We start from the raw sequence: 26,292 nt of genomic DNA, 5'->3' as shown, positions 1-26,292 counted from the left end.
TGTCTGCCAAGGTATCTTACAGAGAATCTACAGTATGTCCCAAAAAAAGAATTACAATCGGATTTTTGCATTGATAACACCCAATGTGATTAAACTGTCTAAATGCTACTTCAGGGTCTTAAGATATAACATCTTAGCTCTGTTTGCAGAAAACCCCATTCAGTTTGGTTAATCGGTCACAGAGAAATGTGGATTGTTGTAAGGCATGTCATGAGTCTGATTCTTCCAAGTTTAGCACTCCGATGCTCTTGTGTGTGAATACAATAGACAGAACTTGGAGGGAAGAGATTCCTGTCATCCTCTGCAAAATTCCTCACTTCTCTCTGACCACTGAAGCAAATCGAATGGGGTTTTCTGTAAGATGTGGGCAATGAGTTATAGTTACATACCCTGAATTTGTATTTGGATTGATTCACTATTTTCAAAGATATCATTGCAAAGGGTCCTGTTGTAATTTTTTTTTTTTTTTTTTTGGGGGGGGGGGGGACATACGGTACAGTTTTCCCTCTAACCTGCAATTATTATATGCCTATATCCCCTGTGCTGCTTAAATGAACTTCCTGTATGGTACCTAGACCTTGTGTCATAATGAATTCAACTTTTAGCCAATAAGCAATAAGCCAGTTCAGTGCTCATTTGCACATTGTTAAGGAAATTTTTCCTTTCAACGTGGTGAATTTCTGCCTCTAGCAGGCTAACAGGTTTTTATGTTCTCTTTGATGTAGGCCTATGGTAGGCATTGAGTTGCTAATAGTATATGGATCAACTATCAAACCCTACAATCCACTGCTTGACTATTAGTTCCGTGCCACTACATTAATCTTTAGTGAATGTGGGTACTTGTTTAATCATAAGAAAGTACCAGTTCGCAATTAGAAATAATGCAGACCATATTGCCAGTATCTATCTTAGTGTTGATCATGTAGTAAACTCGGGATAAGTGTAAATGCAGTGAAAAATGAGGTTAGATCAATTGATTCTATGCTTCTATGAGATGTGATTGAGATATTTGCTGGATTGTTTACATGTCTGCAACACCACGGAGAAGATGATTAATGGGTGTGTGCAAATTTTGCTAAAAAATGGATACCGGTAATCAAAATTATCCATTTACATTGTGCTTGTAGATGGTTTGTTATTCATTATTCTTACCATATTGCTTTCAATTTGTGATACTGGGTACATGTGTGTAAGTGCTGTGTCACATGTAAGCATTGTAGATCCAAAATTTTGGTAGCTCCATGGTAGATCTAAGTTGAACAGACACCATAGACATACACTATGTCAGCTGTTGTCTATTAAACTTTCATTTTATTGATGTGTGCAGAGCAAACTTAAAGGAAAATTGATGCATGTAATTTGAAATTAATGTCTCTGTCAATAGAGTGATGGATTTACTACATGTTCTCGAGGGTCTAGTACAGTACTGCAAATATAGGATTTGATTGAATGCTGAATGAAGGCAAACATCACAAGTATAATGACATTCATAGCACAAATTTAACAGCCTGTGTTTCCACCATTGATTCACAGACATGTATATGTTATCAAAATACATCTCTTGTTGCTGTACAGTGTTATTTGTAAATTGAAATGTTAGCACATTAACCTCTCTGCGATGCACTTATGTAGGCAATGCATTTATACTGGTAACTTCGGTTTATCTGCTATTATAGTACTAGGAGTCATGCTGTATTTGTTTGTGCTGTGTGTTCTGCTGTATTGTACATTGTAGTATGACATGTTATATTTCTCTCAGTTTTCCCATGTTATGCTACACTTGTATGTTTTGTCATGTTTTGCTATGTTTTGTAAATGTTATACTTTTTTGATGTATTGCTTATGTTAGCACATAGTCAAAACATTGCCCACGAGGAACGGAGTATAAGTTACAGATTTTGAAATACCATACAGTGTAATGTCACTGGCTGCTTCATGGAAACTGCAAATGTAGGTAATGTGTAAGATTTGCAAAACTGCTGTATGGATCAGGACAGTAGTTAATTCTTAATTTCTGGTTACAGCTAAGGTAGCTAAATGCCTTGAGTTTGTGGATGTTTTTGGAACATGGTTGCAAATTTCCACATCCTAACATTTTTTTTTTCTATCTGTGACTCTCTGTATGTCTTTTTCCTATCTCTGCCCCACCCCCCCCCCACCCCCGTCATTCCCCCTCACACTTCATTCCTCTCTATCTGTCTATCTATCTGTCTATCTATCTATCTATCTATCTATCTATCTATCTATCTATCTATCTATGTATCTCTCCATCTATCTGTCTCTCCATCTGTGTCTCTTTCTATCTCCATGCTGTATGTGTTGGTGTGTATGCTTACAGGGGCTGAAGCGAAGTCAGAGCCAGACGGAGTTCCACTCCCAGGCCCGGAAAGATGCAGAGCATCACCTAGCGACGGAGCTGTCCAAGCTCTTGGACACAGCAGCTCCCGATGAGAAAGATGTAAGATACCTTTCAATTTTTCTTCATACTTTTTCCCTTGCACTTGTTGTGGGGCACATATTTTCCCCACAAGTATGGCTTGAAAGTTCACTCCTGTAGGTGTGCAAATTTGGGACTGGCAACGGCCTGTAGGGTATATTTGGGTTTAAGACCTGCTGCTGTGAGTAGGATTTGGCATAGCAAGGTGCAGTGACCACTTGTGATTATAGGTCCCATTCAAAGCACATTTTGAGATTCACAAGGTGATTTTAAAAGTGTAGTTTCATGGGTAGGGTGATACAGCAAGCTGTATAAAGTATGGTTGTGGTTAGGAGAAACAGATTGGTGTGCATATATGTTTTGTTTGTTTGTTTGTTTGTTTTGATTTTTTAAGTACCAAACATGGAGAATATGCCAAACTCTTCTATGATGGCCTAAAAGGTCCCAGATGCCAAATTGCACATCAAATCACACTCCTGCACCAAAGTTATCAACCTGTGCTGAGGCAGCACTTGAATACAGTACAGCAAGAAATTTTGGATTGACTCCAAAAAGTCATTTTCTCTCATATAATTATGAATTTCCGTGCATTGTTGTAGGAAAGCTATGAAGGAATGTTTTGCTTTATGGTGCATGCATATTTACAGCATAAACATTTTATGATACACATAGCTCTTCATTGTAACTGTGTCATCTTAGAAATTCATGAAACTCTTCTGTCAATTTTTTTTAATGCAACTGATTAACAAATTGCCCTACATCGACGTAAATAAGTACGTCGATGTAGGGCAATTTATCTGTCATCTTTATCTATCTTTCTTTTTTTTTTCCCTCTTGCAGTCAATTCAGAAGGAATTTGATGCCTTCCAGCGTCTGTTTGCTCAATTCTTGGAGGAAGCCAGCTCCGGTCCGGCAGTAGAATGGGATGACATCCAACCGCCACCAGGAGATGCGGTAAATTGGTCTTGCTGACAAATTTTCACAGTGTTTCCCAATGTGTGTAGTCAAGTGAGATGATTACTGAAGCTTTGCATCACATCATGTTCTGAATGTTTCTAGACGTTTGTTTTGTTTTGATTTCCATGGTTGCACCATGTGATGGTTGTCCGTCTAAAAAAAGGGGGGGGGGCAGTGATGTGGCTCAGTTGTTAGCATGTCTGCCTTACAATCAAATGACTTGTTTTCGATTCCCATTGAGTCAGACTGAGCAATGTTGTGTGTAATCATACTGTCTGTTTGGTAAAGAGCAAAAGACACTGTTCATCTAAAAGGACACTGAATGGAGGTCCCATATGTGAGGGAGTCACAGCTCACGCACATAAGAAATCCTATGTACTTTGTTCATTCATTCCAAAGAGCAAGGTGCTAACCCGACCATTCACCCACACACCAGAAAACATTGTTCACCCCAGGTTACTTTAATACAATGGTTAGCAAACAATATCTACCAGACGCATTGAACTATGCCAAAAGAAGAAGATTGAAAAGGAGTCACGTCTTTTATTCTTGAACAGTGTTCTAAAACAAAATACAAAAACAAGTTGGATGATGGGGTTTCCCACAGTGTGTAAGGTAGTCTGAGCCACCCATCCTGAGGAGATCTTCATACTTTTTCTCCCCCTCCCCCTATGTTCTTGGCCACAGTGAATTCAAAGTTTGCTTAATAGGCTGATTATACATATTATCTAATGCAATGTACTCTGGACCACTTACTTTGCATACTGTATATGCAGAATATTTTGTGAGGTTTTTATTTTTCTTGAATTTCGTGGGTCAGGTGCTATTCCCCGAAATTAAAGACATGCAAAAATAATGACTTTGATCCCGATATGAATGTGACACACACATATACTTTCTTCGTTCAGTACAGTACTCCATGATCACAAATTTAACCATTCACAAATCGTTGGGAAGTCCGATTCGCGAAAATTTAGACTCGCTGAATATATGGTGTATACAGTATAAGGGCTTCATATGATTACATTTTTGTTGCGAGCGATTGTAGCTCTTCAACTTGATATGATAGGATCATATGGAGTATTTACAAGGGGGAGTTTAATTTATTTCTTTTTATTATTTTAATTGTGAACATAAACATATTCCAATGTATTGTTGACCACTGCAGGTTATTGCATACAACCAGCTGCCCAACTCTGACCCAGCCATGGCCAAGGAGTACCTGGACAAGTTGGTGGTCATCAAGCTCAATGGTGGCCTTGGGACCAGCATGGGCTGTACTGGGCCCAAAAGTGTCATCAGTGTCCGCAACGAACTGACCTTCCTCGACCTGACCGTCAGACAAATTGAGGTGACTTCTCGTGGATTTCTGAGAATTCTTTTGCTTGCCTCTTATATCAAACATGGTATAAAATATGCCTTGAGACCTCGTTGTTATGTCGTCATTTGAAAACAAAATCATAAGCTGTTTGTTTTTTTGGCATTTAGTGTATTTGGACTTGTCTTTTACTGATAGGCAAATCAATATTTTTTTAACTTTACTTTCTCAGTTTAGGTTTATGAAAGTATTTTACTTGACAGTAGTGACTAGTTACAGACCTTGCTTAAGTTATATGTTTGGGTGTTTTTTTGGTTTTTTTTTTGAAAGCAGAGAGTCACTTTAGCAAGTTACTTTATCGGAGGAATCATTCAAGAACATTATTCATGAGTCTTTTACCTAGAAATTCGAATCATCTTCAAGTGTCTTGAAAATGTTTTGCTTTAGCAATATATGAAATACATATTGATTCTGAAACTTCTTTGTTAACAAGCACAATTTTCAATGGTACAAGTTTTGAAAAGGAATGATTTATGTGGGAGTGTGTACTGTAAAAGTGGAAATTTTTGCAGTGCATTTTACCCAACTGGAAACCAGCACAAAAATAAAAGCACACAAATATTTTTGGTTGCTACTGTTCCAGTAGTGCATGTCTTTATTCTATGGAATTAAACACATGCGAAACTCGTATTCTACACAGCCGAGTGCGAAAAACGACTTGCGCTAAAATATTCACTTTTACCCTATTACATACATGTACCACCAATTCCTGGTCATCTCCTTCTTACAGAATTTGAACAAAACGTATGGCTGCAGTGTACCACTGGTTTTAATGAACTCCTTCAACACGGACGAAGATACCAGGAAAGTGCTGAGAAAGTACGGCACCATGAATGTGGACATCCACACGTTTATGCAGAGCAGGTAAGAGAAAAGTTGGATGCTGGCAAATGTTTTGGGTAGATGATGACTCTTCTTCCTCGGGGGGGGGGGGGGGGGGGGGGGGCAAGGTAAGAGGGCTGCAGGTACACTGCTGTAGACAGGACATGATACACAGAAAACTTGAATCCCATTTAATACTGTATAAGCTGTTACTTTCGCGAGGGTTTAATTTTCACAAATTTTGCGAATCACAGTTGGATTGCGAATTTAACAACATGCAAAAATGTATCCGTGCGCCCTGTTAATAGCGCATTGACGGAAGCGTCAGCGTCAATTCGCGAAAATGTCTATGGCCTGGTCATTTCACGAAAATATCTGTACGCAAAAATAACGGCGTATACAGTACCAGCACTACTGACTATCCATCTATGGGAGAAGCGAGTTTAGTGAAGGCATGATACAACATTAGCTGTCTAGTTTTGACAATCTTTGCTGAGTAATGGTCTGGTATTGTTCTTGACTGATGCTATGACAAAATAATTTGGTGGAAATTTTTTGTTGAATGCTTTGAAAATGTGAAAATTTGTAATTTACAGGGTATACCATATTTTGTTTGGTATCATCTATATATTTGAATGTTTCATTAGATGTTTTGAGTGCTTGAAATTTTCATCCATGTATTAAAACTTTTTTAGACAGGTCAGTGAAGTTTAGAATCTCTTAAGACCCCTTGATTATTCCTAGTATTTGATATGCTCTCTTATAGATGTCAGCATATGTATAATGTTTACTGCATAACAATTGCACAGTACTATTTAGGTTGTGACTACTTGCATTCTCTTTTGTTGTTGTTGTTGTTGTCCTAGGACAAACTAAGTCATCGTCAGTGGGGTATCACAATTCTCTTTTCCCAGGGAAAGGCACTTTTTCACCTACTGACAGTGCAGGGTCAATGAAGCTTGCTTCCATTATTGATTTTGTTTGTATCCTAGGGGCATGATCTATTTCTGATAACCTTAGAATTAGTTAATTCAATCAATTATTAACTTTTACTTTTGTACAGGAAATGAAGGGAAATGCAAATGTCATGAAAAGATGTCACTTCCTTGGGCAATAAACAAGCTTCGATCTAGGCTTCAAATTCATAAACTTGAGGATCAAATGTGGCCAATATGGGCATGGATTTTTGCAAGTCATGAGCAAGACAAGAAAGTGTTTACAAGTTTCATTTAATAAAGAAACAGCTGTGAGAGCAACTGTCTTGAAATATACTAATGTGAATATATCAGAAAGTTGATAAACAAATGCCACCTGTCGTTAAAGGTTTCATTACGAGCCAAAGGGCTATCCTTGCTTTATCACTTTCTTGATTTTGATATAGCATCAACTGAAGCAGAGAAAGAAATGACAGGAGAATCTATATGTTTGTTTACCCCCCCCCCCCCTTTTTTTTTTCTCTGCTACAGAGTGTGAGAACAGTAAAATTGCTATTTCATTGCATGGCTGCACCGTATTATGTAAAGAAATTGAGAATAATGTCTAAAATGCCGAATTATGCGAGACGTTTTAATCAAAATCGAGTAACTGCTTGGTATTTGATCATGTCAGGAGGGGCAAAACAAAGAAAATAAGTCTTTGGATGTGTTTGTGGCAAAATAGTGTAACTGACCTTCCCTAACATGAAGGCCATAAAATATGAATCAAAAATTAGAGCAATGATATTTTGTTCTTAGACTTTGCAGATCAGTTCCACATTTAAAACTCCTAAATATTCATAAATTCAAGCAAATTGCATGACTAACTCTATGGTTATGTGTGTACCATTTGACACACCGCACACACAGAGCATATGGATATCACTGTGCAAGGCAATATCCTTCACCCATATAAAAGTTTGTGAGTTAGTATGAACAACAAATTTACTGTGGATATTCTTGCCCAATCCAGACTTGTTGTATACCTCTACCACATTGAATTTTTAGGCAAAAGTTGCTTCAAGGCTGTAAATGTGGCAAGTCACCAAAGTGATTCATACTTACCCATATCTCAATTTTATTGTTATTTATCTTATGAATGATCAACATTTCATGTCTTCTCCAATATAGATATCCAAGGATAAACAAGGAATCTCTTTTGCCCATTGCAAAAGACTCAAGCATGAGTGGAAATAACCTAGAAAAGTAAGTTGTATGGCTGGAAAATATTCTCCTTCATCAGACAAATGTCTGGCCAAATCTCATCATTTGTGCTGTAGTCATATTTGTTAGTGGAATTATGGAAATTGTCATCAGTTTATGTGAAAATTACTGTGAATAGTTTGAGTGGTCAAAATTGTTACTAGAAACGGCTTTTTGGTCCTTAGTATGATGGAAAAATATGTAATAACACCAAAATGGTAAAAAAAAAAATTAATGGAAGTATGCACCTATATAGAGAAACTAATCATGTTCTGTGGGCAGATGAAACATACAAAGTCCTACCAACCGACTTATGTGGCTTGATGTTGGTTGCAAGCGGGATTCAGTAATTTTAGGGGCATGAATACAACTGCATACACTTGATTGGGTCATTGGATAGTTAATCGAATTTGCCAAAAGACCTTGTAGCAAACTGTGAAAATGCCATGCGTTTAGAGACTACACTATGTTCTTTCCCATTTCTCTTCTGCACTTTCTATTCTACTATTCAAGCAAATACACAGGTGCACACTGGTCCTCACTTCACTGTGTGTACAGTTTACTGTATACACCGAATATTATGCAAGGTTTTTATTTTCACGAATTTCACGAGACAGCTGCTATTCGCGAAATTAAAAACGCGAAAATATTGACTGTAATGCCGATATGAATGTGATGTACATGTTGTTACATTTCTCTGTTCAGTAGAGGACTCCACGATCACGAATACAGTATGTAATTAGAACGTATACAGTATACAATTAGAACTTGTGAGATTGATTCTAATGCACTATGTAATGAGTGTAAAGAGCATAAGTGTGAAATTCAATATGTTTTGTGTATGTTCAGATGTATGAATCTGCTTTTAAAAGTAAAATATTCAAGACTTTTTTTAGTACAATTTTAAGATATTCTCCAATGCAATGGTATTGTAAATGCTATTCATAAGTCCTTTCCCGAGATTAACTTAATGAAACTCCCTCAAAATAAACAACTCATTGCATTTCTTTCTCTGATGTTTGTTCTGAACAGCTGGTACCCACCTGGTCACGGTGATATCTATGAGTCATTCTACAATTCGGGGCTTTTAGACCAGTTCATTCGGCAAGGCAAGGAGTACCTCTTTCTAGCGAACATTGACAACCAGGGAGCCACCGTCGATCTCCGTATCCTTTGAAAATACAATGTATGAATGAGCAAATACAACATGACTTTAGTTTTTTTAGCATTTGAGATAAATTTGAATTTTTTTTTTTAGGCCATGCATCATATTTAATTATCGCCTCATGGCAGGTAATTAATTATGGTCGACTCAAAAAGTCATGATCTATCTAAAGATGGCCTCATTTTGCTTTAGGAATGGATTTAACCCCAACCAGGCCGGGCTTTTTTGGGTGTTCTGTAGCCGGGGGAGGGTTGATTTAACCCCCCTGAGATCTTAGCCGTTGATCGCACAATCGCCATGAAAATTGGTACACGCATTACCTGAGGCGTAATCTACCAAATTATACAAAAAGAAATGGAAATTTTCATTACGTTAATTAGTTATACTAATATGTGCATAAAATCATACATTTTGCTCTCAATAAGAAAGTGAAGCTCCTAGAATCCTAATTTTTGGTGATAACATTCTTTGTAGCATCTGTAACAATGTACTCGAAAAAAAAATCTGGTATCAAAGTTAATTTCTTATGTATTCTATTGTTTTAAGAATTTCTTATGAGTTTCTCTGTTTTTCGACCTTTTGTTTTTTTGTTTTTTTTTCGAACAAAATTTATTGCAGAACCTATTTTAAGCATAATTATGCTAAAATTGATTTTAGCCATTGAAAGTGAAAATAATCATATCTTTTTGTAAAAGATGAGAAAACTCTATTTGCATAGACTTTGTACACAAAATCACTTTTTTAGCCATTTTCAGTCTGACAGACATGTATAAAAGGTCGTGCAGCGTCACAATGGTATGTGCAGTTTTCACGAAAATGGTGTCAAAAGGTGTGCAAGACTTGAAAGTAAAAAGTCAGCAAATGGCGCGGTCAAAAAATTTCGCGCGGTGGAATAGTCGGGGAAAAATGTTTAGGGGGGTTGATTCACATCCCCCCACCTTTTTAGGGTTAAGAGAATTAGGTGATTTTGAAATTTGAAATGTATCCTTAGCCTTCATTGCTACCAGGAATCCTGACCTTGCTGATGAATGAGAAGAACAGGGAGATGGTGATGGAGGTCACAGACAAGACGAGAGCAGATGTCAAGGTATGCCACCAAGAGTCGTATGTATAGGTGGCTTGAACCCAATCTGTGACCCAGCAGGTTGCTCGTTTGAAAGGATGTTTGTTCGCATTTGTATTTGCGAGTTGTGTGTGGGTGTGAATGAGTTTGATGCTGCTCTGATGTGTGCATTTTATCTGATTTTATCGCTAGTGTTTTTGTTACAGATGATATGCATTGTACATACCATCCCCAAATGATTAATTCCTACAATTATGAAAGTTCTTACAACTAGTTTTGTGGTAGAAATCAGTAGTGTACGCCAGTAGACATATGACAGAGACAGTAGCGCTTTGGAGTTGAGTCATCTGTATTGGAAAGCATGAGAATGTCACCAAAAAGTTTAAACTTAACCAGGCCAGGCTTTTTGGCCTGTTCTGTGGCTGGGGGAGGTTTGTTGATTCAACCCCAAAGGATTGAGATGAATTGGAAAATGTTTCTTTTGTGCAGAAAGGGTTAATGTCGGTCATCATTTATTGATCAAGATCAATTAACTTCATCCAAATATAAATGAAGGCCATGTTCTTATGGCAGATATATCATCGTAAGAGCAATTACTTGAGAAGTGGGGGATCACAGTAAACTGTGTTCCATAGTCAATGGATTTTTAACTTGACTTTTTTTCATTCCAAAAAAAAAGTCCTGAAATGGAACTTTCAACTCAGTTTGGTTCTTGAGATTTAATGTCATGCTCTCTTTTCTTTTCTGTCAACACAATCTTTTGTTTCAGGGTGGGACGCTGATTCAGTACCACAACAAATTGAGGCTGTTGGAGATAGCTCAGGTCCCAAAGTGGCATGTAAGTATTTCAGTCTACCATTAAAATTGACTTATTTTACCATCTTGTTTCTGAATCTCACTTTGTTCTAGACTTGTGGTTGCTGTGTCATTGTAGTTATTGCAGTTACCATGGGAACTGCTCATGTCGCGGTGACTATTTCCAGTATGCTGGCAGGTATTCATTGTGAGGTTGCTAATGTAGATGTATTCATTTTGTCTCTCAAGACAAAACCCAGAGTTAATTGAGCACTTTGTTTATTGAATGGTTTAAATCTTGTAAATGGACCAATGTCTTTTATATACAGTTGAACCTCTCGTATCCGGACAAGTCGGGACCGGGGCTCATCCGGATAAGGGATTTGGCCGGATACGGGAGACTCAATGCTTTATACATGTACATATACATACACATGTAGGTCCTACTGATGTAGCCCATTGTAGTACCACATGTAGTAATGTGTATACTGCAACCTTTTCATTGTTACACTCAGTAACAGACCCCAAAATAGAGGTGTATGTTAATGTTTGAAGTAATATGTAATTCATGTGTGTTTGTGTAGGAGTTCTCAAGGAGTTGGGAATCCCCCTTTCCTCCCGTAATTATAAAAAAAAAAAAAAAAAATCACGGCGAGATTGCGTCCGTATAATAGAGAGATCCGGATAAAGGGAGGCTGGATAAGAGAGCCATGATGCCATGCCTTGGATATGGTGACCAAACTTCATAAAACAAAATGGAGATATACTTAAGAAAGTTTTCTTTCTTTCTTTTTTTTTTTTTTTGATATGTGAAACACATTGTGAAAAAAAGGAGTCCCAGTTTGAAATATTGTTGACTAGAAAACCAAATAATTGTAGCATATCTCCATGTAAAAAGTGCATTGTTTCAGAACATTTCCTAAAGCTGAAAATGAGAGATATGTCGGAAATAAATGTATGATGATACATGTGTCTCTCCTATTGCAGGGAGCATGGAGAGATGCTGTTTGTGACTGTATGTTGGCACCATAATACAGTTGCTAAAAGTTTCATTCACTTAGCACCTCTGTTTCCCTAATCTGTCCATTTTCAGGTGGATGAATTCAAGTCTGTGACAAAATTCAAGTAAGTTGTTATGAGAATTTACTTTAGTAAAGAATTTGCAAAATTGCATTTTGTTTGTTTAGGGTTCTTTTTCGGTCTGAGACTGAACAAGAGGTGACCAGATTAGTTTTCAATGTGTGGAAACAAGTTGTTTTTTAAGTATTGTTTGTGGAGCTAACAGCAAAATTTGACCATTGCTGCAGTGATGTCCTTACCAAGCAGTGAATCACCATTTTAGGAGAACTGAAACATGACCAATTGATGAGAATAAACACTTGCCACATGAAAATTGTGAATTTTATGGAATGGCAGCAAGAATCATTGTTTTTTCCCCTTAATATTTTTTTATTTAATTCAAATCAGTCATGAATCAACCCATTCTGGGTCTAACATGAACAAAAACAATACAAATACAATTCAAAACACAAACAAATCCATTTTTCACTTTATACTGCAAATAATCTCTCTTTAAAAGAAAACTGTACTGACATTTTCTAATTGTCTGATAATTCTAATCTACATTTTTTGATGCCTACTACTGGAAAGAGAGGATTGTAAAACCCAGGATAAGCCTGTAATGATTTTTTGAAAAAAATGAAAACGAGCAAGCCATGGAACGATCCACACAATTTGGCCTACGTCACAGGTGCTCTTGGTGCACAACTCCGACATTAGCAAGACGAACTACATAATGCCAATTTATTGATGAAATCTCACACGAAGTACTGCAAAAGCTGTTATTTAGTATAATTGCAATATGGAGCTATAATAAACATGTTAAACAATATCTATTAATCTTTAAAAGCAATCTCTCCAACAGCTTTTTATTTAGATAAAGCTTGTGGGGAAATTCCAGATATGCAAAATGAAATTGGCATCGTTATCCGAACGTGCTGCCCATAGAAGACTGTGTGTAAGTAACATTAACGCATTGATAATCATGATCGAGCGATGGTTCGCCAGTTCAAACTATCTAACGTAGATGAGGGCTGAGTGAATCTAAATCCAAATGTAGATAGACTCTCTTCAACGGCACGCACGATTTACATGAAAACGGTACCCAGTACACATGGACTCTGATATACTAGAACTAGGACTAGGACTACTGAGCAGTCAAGGAGTAGGTTCTACGTGGCAGTCCAAGTTTTGATGAGTAGGCCCTACACTCACTCACCGTCGACATTGCAGCTGTAGGCCCTATGTGCACAGCGCTAATAAGGCACAGCGTAACGTTACGTACCCCTGCTGCCAGAACTTGAAGAAAGTCCAGACGAAATTTTCAGACTCCAGATCTAGATCTGGACCCTTGTCCTGCAGGCACTGTTGTTCCTGTGCTGGATTTTTCAGGTAAGGTATCTGCTTTATGGATTTCCGATGTTTTGTGGTCGAGATAAATCTCATAGTGGTGTTATTTACACCAAGGACTAATGTTAGATCTAACAGATTGTTTCAGTAGGCCTACGTACTAGGACCCATATCTCGGAAGAGTGGCGTGACCACGTAGATTTTAACACAGTGTCGCCGCTTCGCGATCCCAGCGCTGGTGTAGGTATAGTGCTAGCGTACTTCTGTATCCATGTAGATATCTCAAAATTCACCTTGCCAAATGGCACCAAACTCACAGGAAATACTTTATGATTCATATCCAACAGCTCACGTTAATTGGAAACAAATCACATGTCGGGAAGCGTAAGTGTAGATGTCGACTTTCCTGTCGGTGTGCTAAAAATAATCTGCTCTACGACTAACACGAGTGATTGCGGCCAGGCCCTACCTACCTGCTGCGCACGCACAGACTGAAGTTAGCCATTTAATATCATGAGACAAATCTTTCAAGTAATCGGGGGCAATAAATAAATTTACAAATTGTTTGTGGTAAGTTGAATGAAAAATCAGTCAGACCGCAACACCCTGAAAAGTCTTCTCATTTATCGTACGCGTATGCATGGACCTTGCGGACATGAATACGTAATGAGCTGGAAGACCAGATTTTTATAATCCCTGTAAATCTAAACGACATTACCAATCTTCCTGATTAATACATCGATAAAAAGCTGAAAAGTTGTACTTTAATGACATCCGACTACTTGAAAGGTTGTGACATATAAAATATACTGAGCAAGGAAATTATAAAACATAAAATTTGCATATTTTTCATTTTTCTTAGGGGGTACATTAGAACAATGAAATAAACGTGGACCAAAATCGAAGAGGTATGAAATGAAAGAGGAAATATCATACTATGGAAATATGATGACTTCATGTGGACTGATCATTGGAACGGGTCAGGTGATCGAATAAATCATTGCGTTGTACAGTTAATTTTTGACGAGATTTCAGTTTGCCGCGAATACGCGTTTCTGATTGGTTAATTCCCTCCGAGTGGAGAGTTGAAACAGTTGGTCAGCGCAGAAGGACAGTAAACGTGTGCTGTACATACAGTAATACTCTGTGTGTAGATAAAAGTGTAGGACCCCCTATGAGTGTGTGTGTGCGCGCGCACGATGTATGTATACGCGCTCGGGCTAAGCTCTCCACGTCAACAACAAGAACAACACTCCACTCTGATCGACAGCTCAACTTTGGCTTGGACTTTGTTTACTCAGCTAACAGTAACTGTTGCATTAATGAATGGCTCATTATTAATCAATAATAAAAGATCTAAAACTTATTGTGCACACATAGTTCTTTGGGGATCTCTATTGTGAATTACAATAATTATTCCATCTAATTCCACTGTATACATCGCTGGGTAATTTAACTAATGATGCCCTGAGAGCACATGATCATGCATGTATCTCAAATTGCCACTCCACGATTTTCACTCGACGAGACTTTCAATTTTTATAGTTTTCTAAGCGAGGGACCAATTCAGTTCTTACTGTGCTACTATAACAAGAATCTCTAGAATGTTGGATATCAGTAATGAGTTGATTCAACTTTGGAACGGGTCGGGTGATCAATAAATAGAAAGCCTTGTCATAATATGTTCTAGGATCGTTTTGAAAAATGTCAGTAGGATGTGGTGATAAGAATAACGGTATCATAAGTTCATTTCACATGATATAAGCATTAAAACGTCTGATTAATATCAAATATTCACAAATCATGTCAATTAGTCACGGAGAGTAGATCTTCATGTCGTCAATAAATGAATCTCGTAGACCATGCACTTTGTCTCTGAATTATCTCGCAAAATCTCGGGTGTTGAGAAGGACATGCGCAAAAACCTGCGCGTACGATAAATTTTTGATTTGAGCTCATTAACAGCAGCGTTGCGGTCTGACTGAAAATGTAGTTCCTATATCACACAAGTCGCAAAAATCATACACTTTTGAGTTTAGTTCTCGCGTAAATTCCCCGTTCGCACAGTACTAGTCGGCTAACTTCAGTTCTAGATTGTGCATCTTGCATTCGCCAAGATCTCTCGCGAAGAGTGAGTTTTTTTTGAGTGATGACTTGAAAGTCAACGTCAATATTAATACTTCTCGATTACTGATTTCGTTCAAATATAAGAGAATACTTTGAAATATGCTATGAAGTATATCCTATAATTTTGGTGCGATTTGGTTTAGTGAAATTTGAGATATCTACATGGATAGAACAGTACACAAGCGCCGCCTGCTAGCTAAATTAGGCCTAAGCGTCGTCTGCTACTCGATATGAATTAACGCACGTGTATGCGAGCACTTGTAATCAGTAATAGTGAGAGCACCTGTGACATCATAACATCCGGGCTCGTCAGCTCATTAGCATAATTCTCACCTAAAAAGTTCCATTTTTAACATTAAATTACGGACTTAATCGTTATGAAATTTTGATTCTGTTTGCACCGCTGGGTCTTTTAGAATTAAAAGAACAACATATAAAAGAATAAAAAAACGGTAAAATGCCCTTGTAACAGAAATAACTCCATTATGAATCAATCCCACTGATAATTCCTTCACAAGAAAACATTGACATATGCCAAACATATATCCCTTGAATATATTGAATCATGTAACTCATTTTCACTTACAAGAGCATGTACATAGAAAAGAGTCATTGTACACACACTGACACTCATTCACACACGCACACACACACACACGCATACACAAATAAAAAGATAAATAGGAACAAAAAAATCGTCCGACACAGGAGTGTGATGCTTTATGTGAAAGTGTTTTTTAACTCTTATGTGTTAAATTTGCCCTTTTCATGTTTGTTTGGCTTTGGTTTTGTGTTTGTTTTTTGTTTTTTTCACACTTTTTAGTCACTGGATACTGTATGTAGCAGGCAAATGCTTGTTGGTAGTAATGTGTGTAGTGATTGAATCTAAACAGATAATTCCTTGCCCAGGATTACATAGGGTACAGAGAATCATTGCATTGAAAAGCACAATGAATGTCAATATTTGCATATATGTGGCAATCACAGGCTGTTATCATCATGCTTTGTCCTAAAAAAAAAAAAACAAAAAAAACATGTAATGTCTCTGAGTATTTTGTGGAAGTTGCCAAGAGTTCGCCATGTTTGCACAAACTTACAGCTTTTTCAGATAAAAGGTCTGTCATATTGTACTGCTGGATATGGATTAAAACAAAATAAAGTTTTAACTGAATACCAAATTATTTCCACCATGAAAATTTTCATTAACTTTTGTATCTACAACTACATTATCCACCAGAATCTTCAACACGAATAACCTGTGGATCAAACTTGATGCGATCAAGCGTGTGGTTGAGAACAATTCACTATCCATGGAAGTGATTGTCAACAATAAGGTGGGTATACTGCTATAATGAATACAATGAGAGAATGGACATGGGAATAATATTCGAGTGCACACTGCATTCATAGCATCCCCTCACTATTGTATTTCTTCTTGCTGCTCTTGATCGATTGATTACAAAGTGAATAGATTGGACAGTAAATGCAAGTTCTGTCTGAGAATGCATGCACATGTATTAGAATTTGGAAGGAATGGTAATGTTCATGCTGCTTGAAATTTGACTCATAAACTTTAAAAAAAAAGAAAAAGTAGAGAGGATATTTTATTTTGGTATTTTGATGAATTGAATGAAATTCCCATCAAGTTGAGTGGTTTAGCTGGTTTAGATTCTTTATGACATCTAATGGTGGCTTAATCATTACTTCATTGTTGTAAAGAATATATCAAATCGTTTAACTCTGCAACATACACAATAGTTTCCACTGAAGCTGAGTGATATTCCCCATCTCCCTTCCCCCCCCCCCCCCCTTTGTGCTAGTTCTGCTTTCTTTAATACAAGATGACTTGAAATGTGTGCAAATGATAAAGTGGCATGTATCAATGGTTATCGTTGCTTGAAACAGACACTTGATGATGGTTTGAACGTGATTCAGCTGGAAAGAGCTGTTGGTGCTGCTATGAAGAACTTTGACAACCCCTTGGGTGAGTTCTGTGATGGTTGGGTTTATTGATGTCCAAGCAGAAGACAGCCCATGCAATGCTGTACTGTAAATGTGGATATTTTTGCGTGACTAATTTTTTGTGCTTGGCTGGGCAAGAAGAGTTTCGTTTGTTTTTAAAGGACAATTTCACCTTCATTAACATAAGGATTGAGAGAATGCAGCAATATTAGTAGAACACATCAGTGAAAGTTTGAGGAAAATTGGACAATCGATGCAAAAGTTATGAATTTTTAAAACTTTTGTGTTGGAACCGCTGGATGAGGAGACTACTAAGGCTCGTGATGTCATATGAGTACAACAGTATAAAGAAAATGTAAAGAAAATTCAACATATTTTCACTTTTTTTGCATAACAAAAGAGCACTTGACTTACCTCTTTCTAAAGGCAATGGGAATAATATTATCCATAACATATGTCAGTAACGAGTCAAGGGAATATGTACTTTTTTTAAAAGATGAAATTTTGTGAAATTCTCTTATTATTTTCCATATATTGTTGTACGCATGTGACATCATACACTGCAGTAGTCTTCTCATCCAGCGGTGACTGCACAAAAACTTCAAAAATTCATAACTTTTGAACGGATTGTCCGATTTTCCTCAAACTTTCAATGATGTGTTCTACTAATATTGCTACATTCTCTCAATCCTTATGTTAATGAAGGTGAACTTGTCCTTAAATTCTGCAGAATCAAGACATCAACTACTAGAACATACAGCAAGCAAAATAGTCGCATGCTTTTATTCTCGCGTTAGTTTCTGGTTGTATGAAATGCGTGAAAATTTCAATGCCGTGAAAATTTCCACTTTTACAGTATTTGCAGTCTTACAGTATTTACTGTTTTCCCTTCTAAAGTTACTGGTTGGTGTTCATCATGTCCATTTGAATTCTTATTATTTATTTATTTATGTATTTTTTAATGTATTTTTTTCTTTACGACCAGTCTATTCTATTTCTCAAAGGGAAAAAGACGATGGTCAAGAAGAAAAAAAAAAAGAGAAAATTAAATGTGTTCTCACATTCAATGAGTTGTTTGGAGGAAATCTATGGAGACTTAGATGCAATTTTCCTGAGTTGAATAGGTGTAACCTCCAAATGAAATGCGAGAAAAACCAGAGGTGTTTAACCTGGCTTTAGGAGATGACTGCTTAGTATCAAAGGATTAATGTGCCTTATTATAGAAGTATCACAGGCTTATTTGTGTGTCTGGTTTACATAGATACTCTTCCTACTCACAAGCTCAGCCGAAGCAAAGTTTTTACTTTAAGATGTTAAAATCTAAAAGCAGCAAAAGGTTTGAGGGTGGGAGGCAAGAAAAATTGTAATTATAGTGTGACAGAGTGACAATTTTTAGTCAGTTACAGTATTGTGCAGCAACCTACAACACACAATTCAAAGGCATATGCTCATAAGTGGCTATCAGTGAATAAGTCACACAGTGCGTTATGTATGCATGTATGCTTCTTTCTTAACTACAAATAACCAATTATCTCTAGCTAAAATTACTGTGAAACCTAGTTAAACCTTTAAGTACTGTGATACCTAGATATAATGAGCTTGCATATATATAGCATGATACCTGATATAATGAGGCAATTTTGCGGGTCCTATTCCTTATTCTTATTTTTCTTTTTTATACCCCGCCAAACGAAGTTTGAAGGGGGTATATAGGAATCAGCGGACGGTCGGGCGGTCGGTCGGGCGGTCGGGCGGTCGGTCCGTTGCAAATCTTGCGTCACGAACTACTTCCTCAGTTTTCAACCGATTCCCATAAAACTTGGCACAGATGTGTGCCTTGGGTTGTAGATGTGCAAGATGTATTTTTTGACAGTACCCAAAAGTACGTTGCCATGGTAACGGCATATTATGGGCAAAAATGGGTACAAATCTTGCGTCGCGAACTCCTCCCACAGTTTTTGATCAATTTTTATGAAATTAGGTACAGATGTTCATCTGAATATGTTAATGTGCAAGACACATATTTCCGCAGTGGCAAAAAATGCGTTGCCATGGTAACGGCATGTTATTGGTAAAATATAGGGCAAAATGCTTCATGGCAAAACTGCTTCATCAGTGTTCTTCCAATTCTCATGGAATTCATATTGAATGTTTGTCTTAGGATATAGGTCAGCATGACACATTTCTTGACAGTGACAAAAAGTATGTTGCCATGGTAACAGCTCACATATTATGAGCCAAAATGATGGAAAATTTTGTGTTGCAAACTACTTCCTCAGTTTTTGCCCAATTTCCATGAAACTTGGTACAGATGTGTGCCTTTGGTTGTAGATGTGCAAGACGCATTTTTTGACAGTACCCGAAAGTATGTTGCCATGGTAACGGCATATTAATGGCAGAAGATCAAGGAAAGATCTTGCGGATTTAACTACTTCCTCAGTTTTTTGACCAAAGCTTATGAAATGTGGCACACACCTTGATCTTGGTGGGAAGATGTGAAAGACATATTTTTCGGACGTGTCGGAAGCTGCGTTGCCATGGTAACGGCATATAAATGGCAGAAGATCAAGGAAAGATCTTGCGGATTGAACTACTTCCTCTGTATTCGACTGAAGCTCATGAAATGTGGCACACACATTGGTCTTGGTGGGAAGATGTGGAAGACATATTTTTTGGACGTGTCGGAAGCTGCGTTGCCATGGTAACGGCATATTAATGTCGCAATATCAAGGAAAGATCTTGTGGATTGAACTACTTCCTCAGTTTTTGACAAAAGCTTATGAAATGTGGCACACACAATAGTCTTGGTGGGAAGATGTGCAAGACATATTTTTCGGACGTGTCGGAAGCTGCGTTGCCATGGTAATGGCATTTAAATGGCAGAAGATCAAGGAAAGATCATTCCTTGGGTAAGACTGTCGTCACGGGGCGGGGGTATTAATCACCTTCAGTGATATTTTTAGTTTTTAATCTGATATAATGAGATATCCAGTAGTCCCAAGCAACGCATTATAATGAGGTTCTTCTTTTTATAAGGGTGATTAGGGCAATGTTGTGGTGTTTTGAACCATGAGCAGCATTGATAACCTGGTGCAAAATATTTAAGGATTTATTGTAAATCAGAGCATTGGGGCAAGAGCCACAATATTCCATACCATATGTTTCATGCAAGCTTTCTGCACATATTCATTTGGACAAAACTGATCCTTTCCTCATGTGTATTACTATTTCCCATACTTCCAAAGTTGGTTCTAGATAAATGGTTCTATTCTATGTATGGGAATTATGTGCTTTAAAGAGTAAGTTGATGTATAATGTCAATGTATGGTATGGAATATTGTGGCTCTCCTGCATTTTCTTAACTGCAGAATGTTTTTTGTGCTTTTTCTTTTTCACCTTATCATTTGTATATCCATAAATTCCATTTATCATATTTTTGTAATATTGACATATATATGTATCTATATTTTATGTGGAAGGAAAAATGTGTTTACAAATTCTGTTGGAGATGGAAAAAATAAATGAAATGAAATGAAAAGAAATGAAAGTGTATTTTCTGGAAGATTTTGCAAAGTTATGTGTAGAACATACAGCAGGGCTTATATTATGCTTGTGTTTTTCCCCATAATATTTTAGAAGTGACAAAGTGAATAAAATGAGGAGATTCTCTCAGTTATGATTTTTTAAATGTAAGACTCCCCTGTAGAGTATGTAATAGTCATGAAGTTAGACTCCCTTTCTAAGTTCAGCTAACAAATCAGATGCCAGTCTTTGTTATATACCTCATATATAGATTCCTCTCATCTGATTGGTTAGAAGTGGAGTCATGAAAATTGCTGTGCCCCATTTTTGATCAAAATGATGTCATGATTTACTGTGCCCGGGGCATAGAATCAACTGTGCCCTGTAAATAGGTTTGGAGACAGTCGCAACCCCGTACACATAGATCACTCACATGTACGCACCAATGATACGACCACCGCGCTGTCGATCAGCGTTGATTACGAGTGCTGTAAAAGAGACTAGAATCTATATTTTCAGTATATAAAACAAATAATGACAGCTTGATATTCAGGGCACAGTTAAAATTATGTAGGCCCTCGGTGGTGTGAAAACCATAACTATGCCCTCAGCTTCGCTTCGGGCATAGTTATGGTTTTCACATCACCTTGGGCCCATAATTTTAACTGTGCCCCTCATAGCAGTCATTATTTGTATACTATTGTTAGCAATTTTGCTTTTCTGTTGAGTTTTTAAACATCACTTTTGTAAACATCAGGCAAGGCATAATTAAGAGTGAAATTATGGTACTGGTAAGGTTTGAGAACCTGCCTTGCACCATTTCATATTTGCTTGCAGTATATTGAAAGAGTCTACCAAGAAACTGATACCTTGCTGACACGATTTGCTGGGATGATGAGTTGTTTCGGAGTATTTTGAGATAAAAATTACAAGTGGGTAAACCCAACTTTTATTCCAGAAGGATGCAGGTTAACTTGGTCTCAGAGGCAACTCGACCCTATTTCAGACAAGTTATATGCAGTTCGTGATCGCCATATTCTATACACAGGCGCACATTCATTTTGTAGGTGCGTCAAAGAGGCTCTTTGATGCACACGTTGTATCAACTCGGCCCATAACTGCAACCAGCCAGCACGCAAAGCGCTCCCATAGTACAACGCTGTACAATCCAGAGGGACAACTCGCCCTGCCATCAAAATGAGGCCGAGTTGTCCCTGAGTCTGAGTTAGCCTGACTCCGATTGTGTAAGTTCTGAGATGCAGACATTTTTGGTTAAAATTTCACATTTTCGTTGTTATCCAACAAATATCTTGTTATGACAGCATTATTCCACACATTTCTTAGGCATATTGTACATTTTGGAGAAAAATTTGACAATTTTGCAGGCATACCAGAACTATGTTTTGCCTTTAAATGCCTTAAAGGGGAAGGCTAGTAACTGATCAGTGGGAATCAGTGGAAATGCTGGGAGATGATTGTTCGAATCTGTATGGGTTTCATTCAAGAGTTCATTGTATATCTATTGTTGTGTGAAAATGATTTGCTTCAGAACGGTCTCATATTCAAGTAATGTGCAGATTAATGCTCCGTCACTGACCAGGGACGCTAACCTGGAAGCATTAAACTGCACATTACTTGGGGGTTGATTCAACACCCACCCCCCCCCCCCCACCCGAGATTTCGGCCGTCAATCAGCAAATACCATGAAAATTGACACATGCATTACCTGTGGTGTAATTTACCGTATTATACATAAAGAAATGGAAATATTATATGCATAAAATCATACATTTTGCTCTAAATCAGAAAGTAAGGCTCCTAGAATCCTAATTTTTGGTGATAACATTCTTTGTAGCATTCTTTGTAGCAAAAAAATCCGGTATCAAACTTAATTTCTTATGTATCTTATTGTTTTATGAATTTCTTATCTATTTCTCTGTTTTTTGACCTTTTGTTTTATCATTTTTTTTTCACAAAATTTATGACAGAACCTTTTTCAAGCATAATTATGCTAAAATTAATTGATTTCAGCTTGTGAAAGTAAAAATAATCATATCTTTATGAATAAGGTGAGAAAACTCCATTTGCATCTATGACTTTATACACAAAATCACATTTTTGAGCCATTTTCGGTCTGACAGGCATGTATAAAAGGTCGTGCAGCATCATAACAGTATGCGCGATTTTCGCGAAAATGGAGCCAAAAGATGCGTGAGACTTGAAAGTAAAAAGTCAGCGAATGGCGCGGTCAAAAATTTTTCGCGCGATGGAATAGTCGCAAAAAATGTAACCCCACCCCCCCCCCCCCCCGGCCTTTTTAGGGTGAAACACTCCCTCTTCACTAAGGCAGTGAGTGAATGTCAATGTGTTGTGGTAATCTACCCATCACGCTCCCCAGGTATCAACGTCCCACGGAGTCGCTTCCTGCCTGTGAAAAAGACCCAGGATCTGCTGCTTATCATGTCAAACCTGTACACCCTCAAGTCCGGCACGCTGATGATGAGCCCCCTCCGCCAGTTCCCCACCACGCCCATCATCAAGCTTGGCACCCACTTTGACAAGGTTTGGGCCAGGCCACACAGTTATTCTTGTCTTCTCATAGATCTCAATTTAGTGAACGATCATCAGGATAAAACTCACAATTAGCATGCATGATACTATCTGTAATTATGATAGTAATAGGAGTATTGTTTTACTGGAAGAAGTTGACATTATGTCAGTCCTTGAATAAAATCTGAAAAATGCCATGCTGAAGGGAGAAATGTAAACTTCAGGTTTGGGCTAGACCGCTTGGTTATTCTTGTGTTCCAGGAGAGTCATTGTGATGAATAGATAGGATACTGTATAAGATGTTATTTCCGTGTACAGATATTTTCATGAATAAGGTTGTTAGGACATTTTAGAGAGATTTTTTTTTTTTTTCCGCAAATTGATACCGAGGCTATTGTAAATGCACGATTACCCTAGCACATGGCGACATTTTCGTGTGTCGTTAAATTTGGGGTCCAACAGCGATTCGCAAAATTTGCAAATATAACAGCTTAGTAGTAAGCCATGGTATGCATGCATATTTTTTCATTATTATTATGATAGTGGATCAGGTAATGCCAGGAGGAGTTGATGGCTAATTGATAAAATTTTCAGGAATTCCATACATAAGAAATAAGTGTAGGCATAACATAAGAATAATAGAATAAGCATGTGATTGATAACATGAAAGAAAAATGGAAAGTCTTTCAGTTGAGATATCATTTGCCAAGTAACTAAAAGCAACAATTGAAGACATGTGCTTTATTCATTCATCTGATTTTGAAAGTGACTATGTGAGGAATATATTACTGTATGCTGATGCTCCTGTAGAGAAATTGTTACCCACAATATTTGAGCAGTCTGTCCAGTTGAAGCAATTATTATTTATATAGGTTTATGAAATAACTAGCTTGCTGGTGTCTTTGATGTTGGGGATAACACCAAATTTTCCACAGGGTAAATCACCGTGTATATGTGACCCTGCAAAAACAGGATGTTAACCACCGGAGCAACAACAATGAAGGGATTATCAGATTAGTCTGAAATTGAGCATGCTTCATTCACACATTATGTAGTTGATTAATGCTGACTTTCAAAGCAGTAGCACGATTCTTTCCAAAATTATTGGAATTGAAAGTGAAGAGTATGGACAGGGTTTTTACAAAATGAAAAGAGGACTCTATGAAAAACACCTAATCACACTATTCTACCAAAAAAGTGTTTGAGAAAAACTGCTAAAAACACACTTGCATGTTTGTTTTATGATCCCAAATTTTAGTATAATGTAGAAGAAGACTTGCCCTTTCAGGAAAATATGAAAAACTTGAGATTGGCTGGGTTTACCCATTTCACCTATTTTCAGTCCTAACAAAAAATCAGTATGTGTGACTTTTCGTTGGTTTTATGATGCACAGTCACATATTATGGTTCAACAAAATATTTGCATGCATCATGAAAGTAAGGTTAAATTTTGCTCTCTGTGAAACACCAGAGCATACTGTTACCCAATCTGTGATATTATGTACACTATTGGTGATATTCAGGGAAGTTCAAAATCCATGATATGAGGGGCATGGTGGTATATTCGATATGGTTGATTTACGAGAGAATGTGGTGCCATCTTATACCAAATCTAAGGCCTTTGAAAATCTGTGTGAAGTAGGACGGAGGTTGACTGTGTATACTGAGCATCTGACTTTGACTGTGTCGAAGTCAGATGTGTGCAAAACCCAGAGAGGAAAGGTGAATTTGTTTTCTCGAACATTCAAGGAATCTGTGCAATTGAAGCATTTCTTCTCAATATTTTATTGTTTAGTGAAATTCTTGGAAAAGTGTGTAATCTTATTCTTGTAAACTGATTGCAAGATTTGCCAGTGAAACCATAGCCTATGTATGTTCTCAAACGTTCAGCTTCATCATATCTATGACAATGGTGCCGGAACAAAACTTGTTGTTCACTCCTGAATTCTAGCTGTCTGGATTTTGCTCACTCGTTGTGTCTGGGTCGGTGATACAGCTTGCTCTGTAACACTGACTCACAAAGCAGAGTGGACTCACTGCAGTACCTAAACCTGTCTGTCTATATTAAATGTGAGACATGACATGAATTTTGACATACTTTATTATGTTGATCAAGTCCTTATGACCTCTGTTGGAAAAAAAAAAAAAAAAAAAAAAAAGCTGTCCTTGTTCATTTAACACTACCTAGGGGGCAGTACCCCATTTCTTGGTGGAAATAAGACATGGGCTGTTGTGAAAGGTTGTTGGGTGTCAAATACCTTCATATCCTCTCGATGTTGACATTTATTTCTTATGTAATCTTGTTTCCTGCAGGTACGGGACTTCTTGAAGAGATTTGCAAGCATCCCAAATCTTCTTGAACTGGATCACCTGACAGTATCAGGTGATGTAACCTTTGGCAAAGGTGTTGTACTCAAGGTTAGTCCATTGGCTTAAAACTACTCATGTTTGTGTGTTTTTAAAGGTGTTTATTTTGTATGGGGTGTTTGTTTAAATCTTGCTTTAATCTCAGACTGAGGCACACATTATTTGAAGCAGTCATGTAATATATCCTGATGGCCTCTGTTCTTTTAAGAAGGATGAGCAGTTTTCTCCATATGTCCCAATTAACTGATCAAAGTGAAGCAAAAAATAAACCAACAAACCCTAAAGGAATGTTTTTATTAGTCACATTTATCAATCAAAGGACCACATTTATCAATCATGTGACACGAACGAAGAGAAAAGGTCGGCACAGTCAGGTTCCTAAAATCCTCAACAGCCCTGAATAGCCTTTGAAGCGATCTCTGTGTAGGTTGTATATGATAATTTGGCGTGAGGGGATTGTTCCCAATATCCTGCTATTGTTGTTTGTTTTCCTTATATTTTTCCATGAGTTCTTTGTATTTGTAGAGTTTATCTCTCTGTCCCTTGCTGCCTTCACACTTT

General features: G+C 37.4%; 1 protein-coding gene across 2 annotated transcripts in view; it reads left to right on the top strand.

Moving 5' to 3' along the window:
- Positions 1-26,292, top strand: part of LOC140227614 (UTP--glucose-1-phosphate uridylyltransferase-like) — a 51,766-nt gene that overhangs the window by 23,311 nt on the left and 2,163 nt on the right. For both annotated transcript variants that reach the window (XM_072308041.1, XM_072308034.1), the window contains exons 2-14: positions 2,339-2,458; positions 3,278-3,391; positions 4,563-4,745; positions 5,503-5,636; positions 7,700-7,774; positions 8,804-8,937; positions 9,944-10,023; positions 10,769-10,837; positions 11,888-11,919; positions 16,568-16,664; positions 17,236-17,314; positions 23,213-23,376; positions 25,678-25,782. In XM_072308041.1, the coding sequence (XP_072164142.1) occupies positions 2,339-2,458; positions 3,278-3,391; positions 4,563-4,745; positions 5,503-5,636; positions 7,700-7,774; positions 8,804-8,937; positions 9,944-10,023; positions 10,769-10,837; positions 11,888-11,919; positions 16,568-16,664; positions 17,236-17,314; positions 23,213-23,376; positions 25,678-25,782 (1,386 nt within the window). The remainder of the gene's footprint in view (positions 1-2,338; positions 2,459-3,277; positions 3,392-4,562; positions 4,746-5,502; positions 5,637-7,699; positions 7,775-8,803; positions 8,938-9,943; positions 10,024-10,768; positions 10,838-11,887; positions 11,920-16,567; positions 16,665-17,235; positions 17,315-23,212; positions 23,377-25,677; positions 25,783-26,292) is intronic.

This window comes from Diadema setosum, chromosome 1, assembly GCF_964275005.1.
Source record: "Diadema setosum chromosome 1, eeDiaSeto1, whole genome shotgun sequence".
NCBI lineage: Eukaryota > Metazoa > Echinodermata > Echinoidea > Diadematoida > Diadematidae > Diadema > Diadema setosum.
The sequence above is the reverse complement of the archived record's forward strand: the minus strand, read 5'-3'. Positions and strand labels throughout refer to the sequence as shown.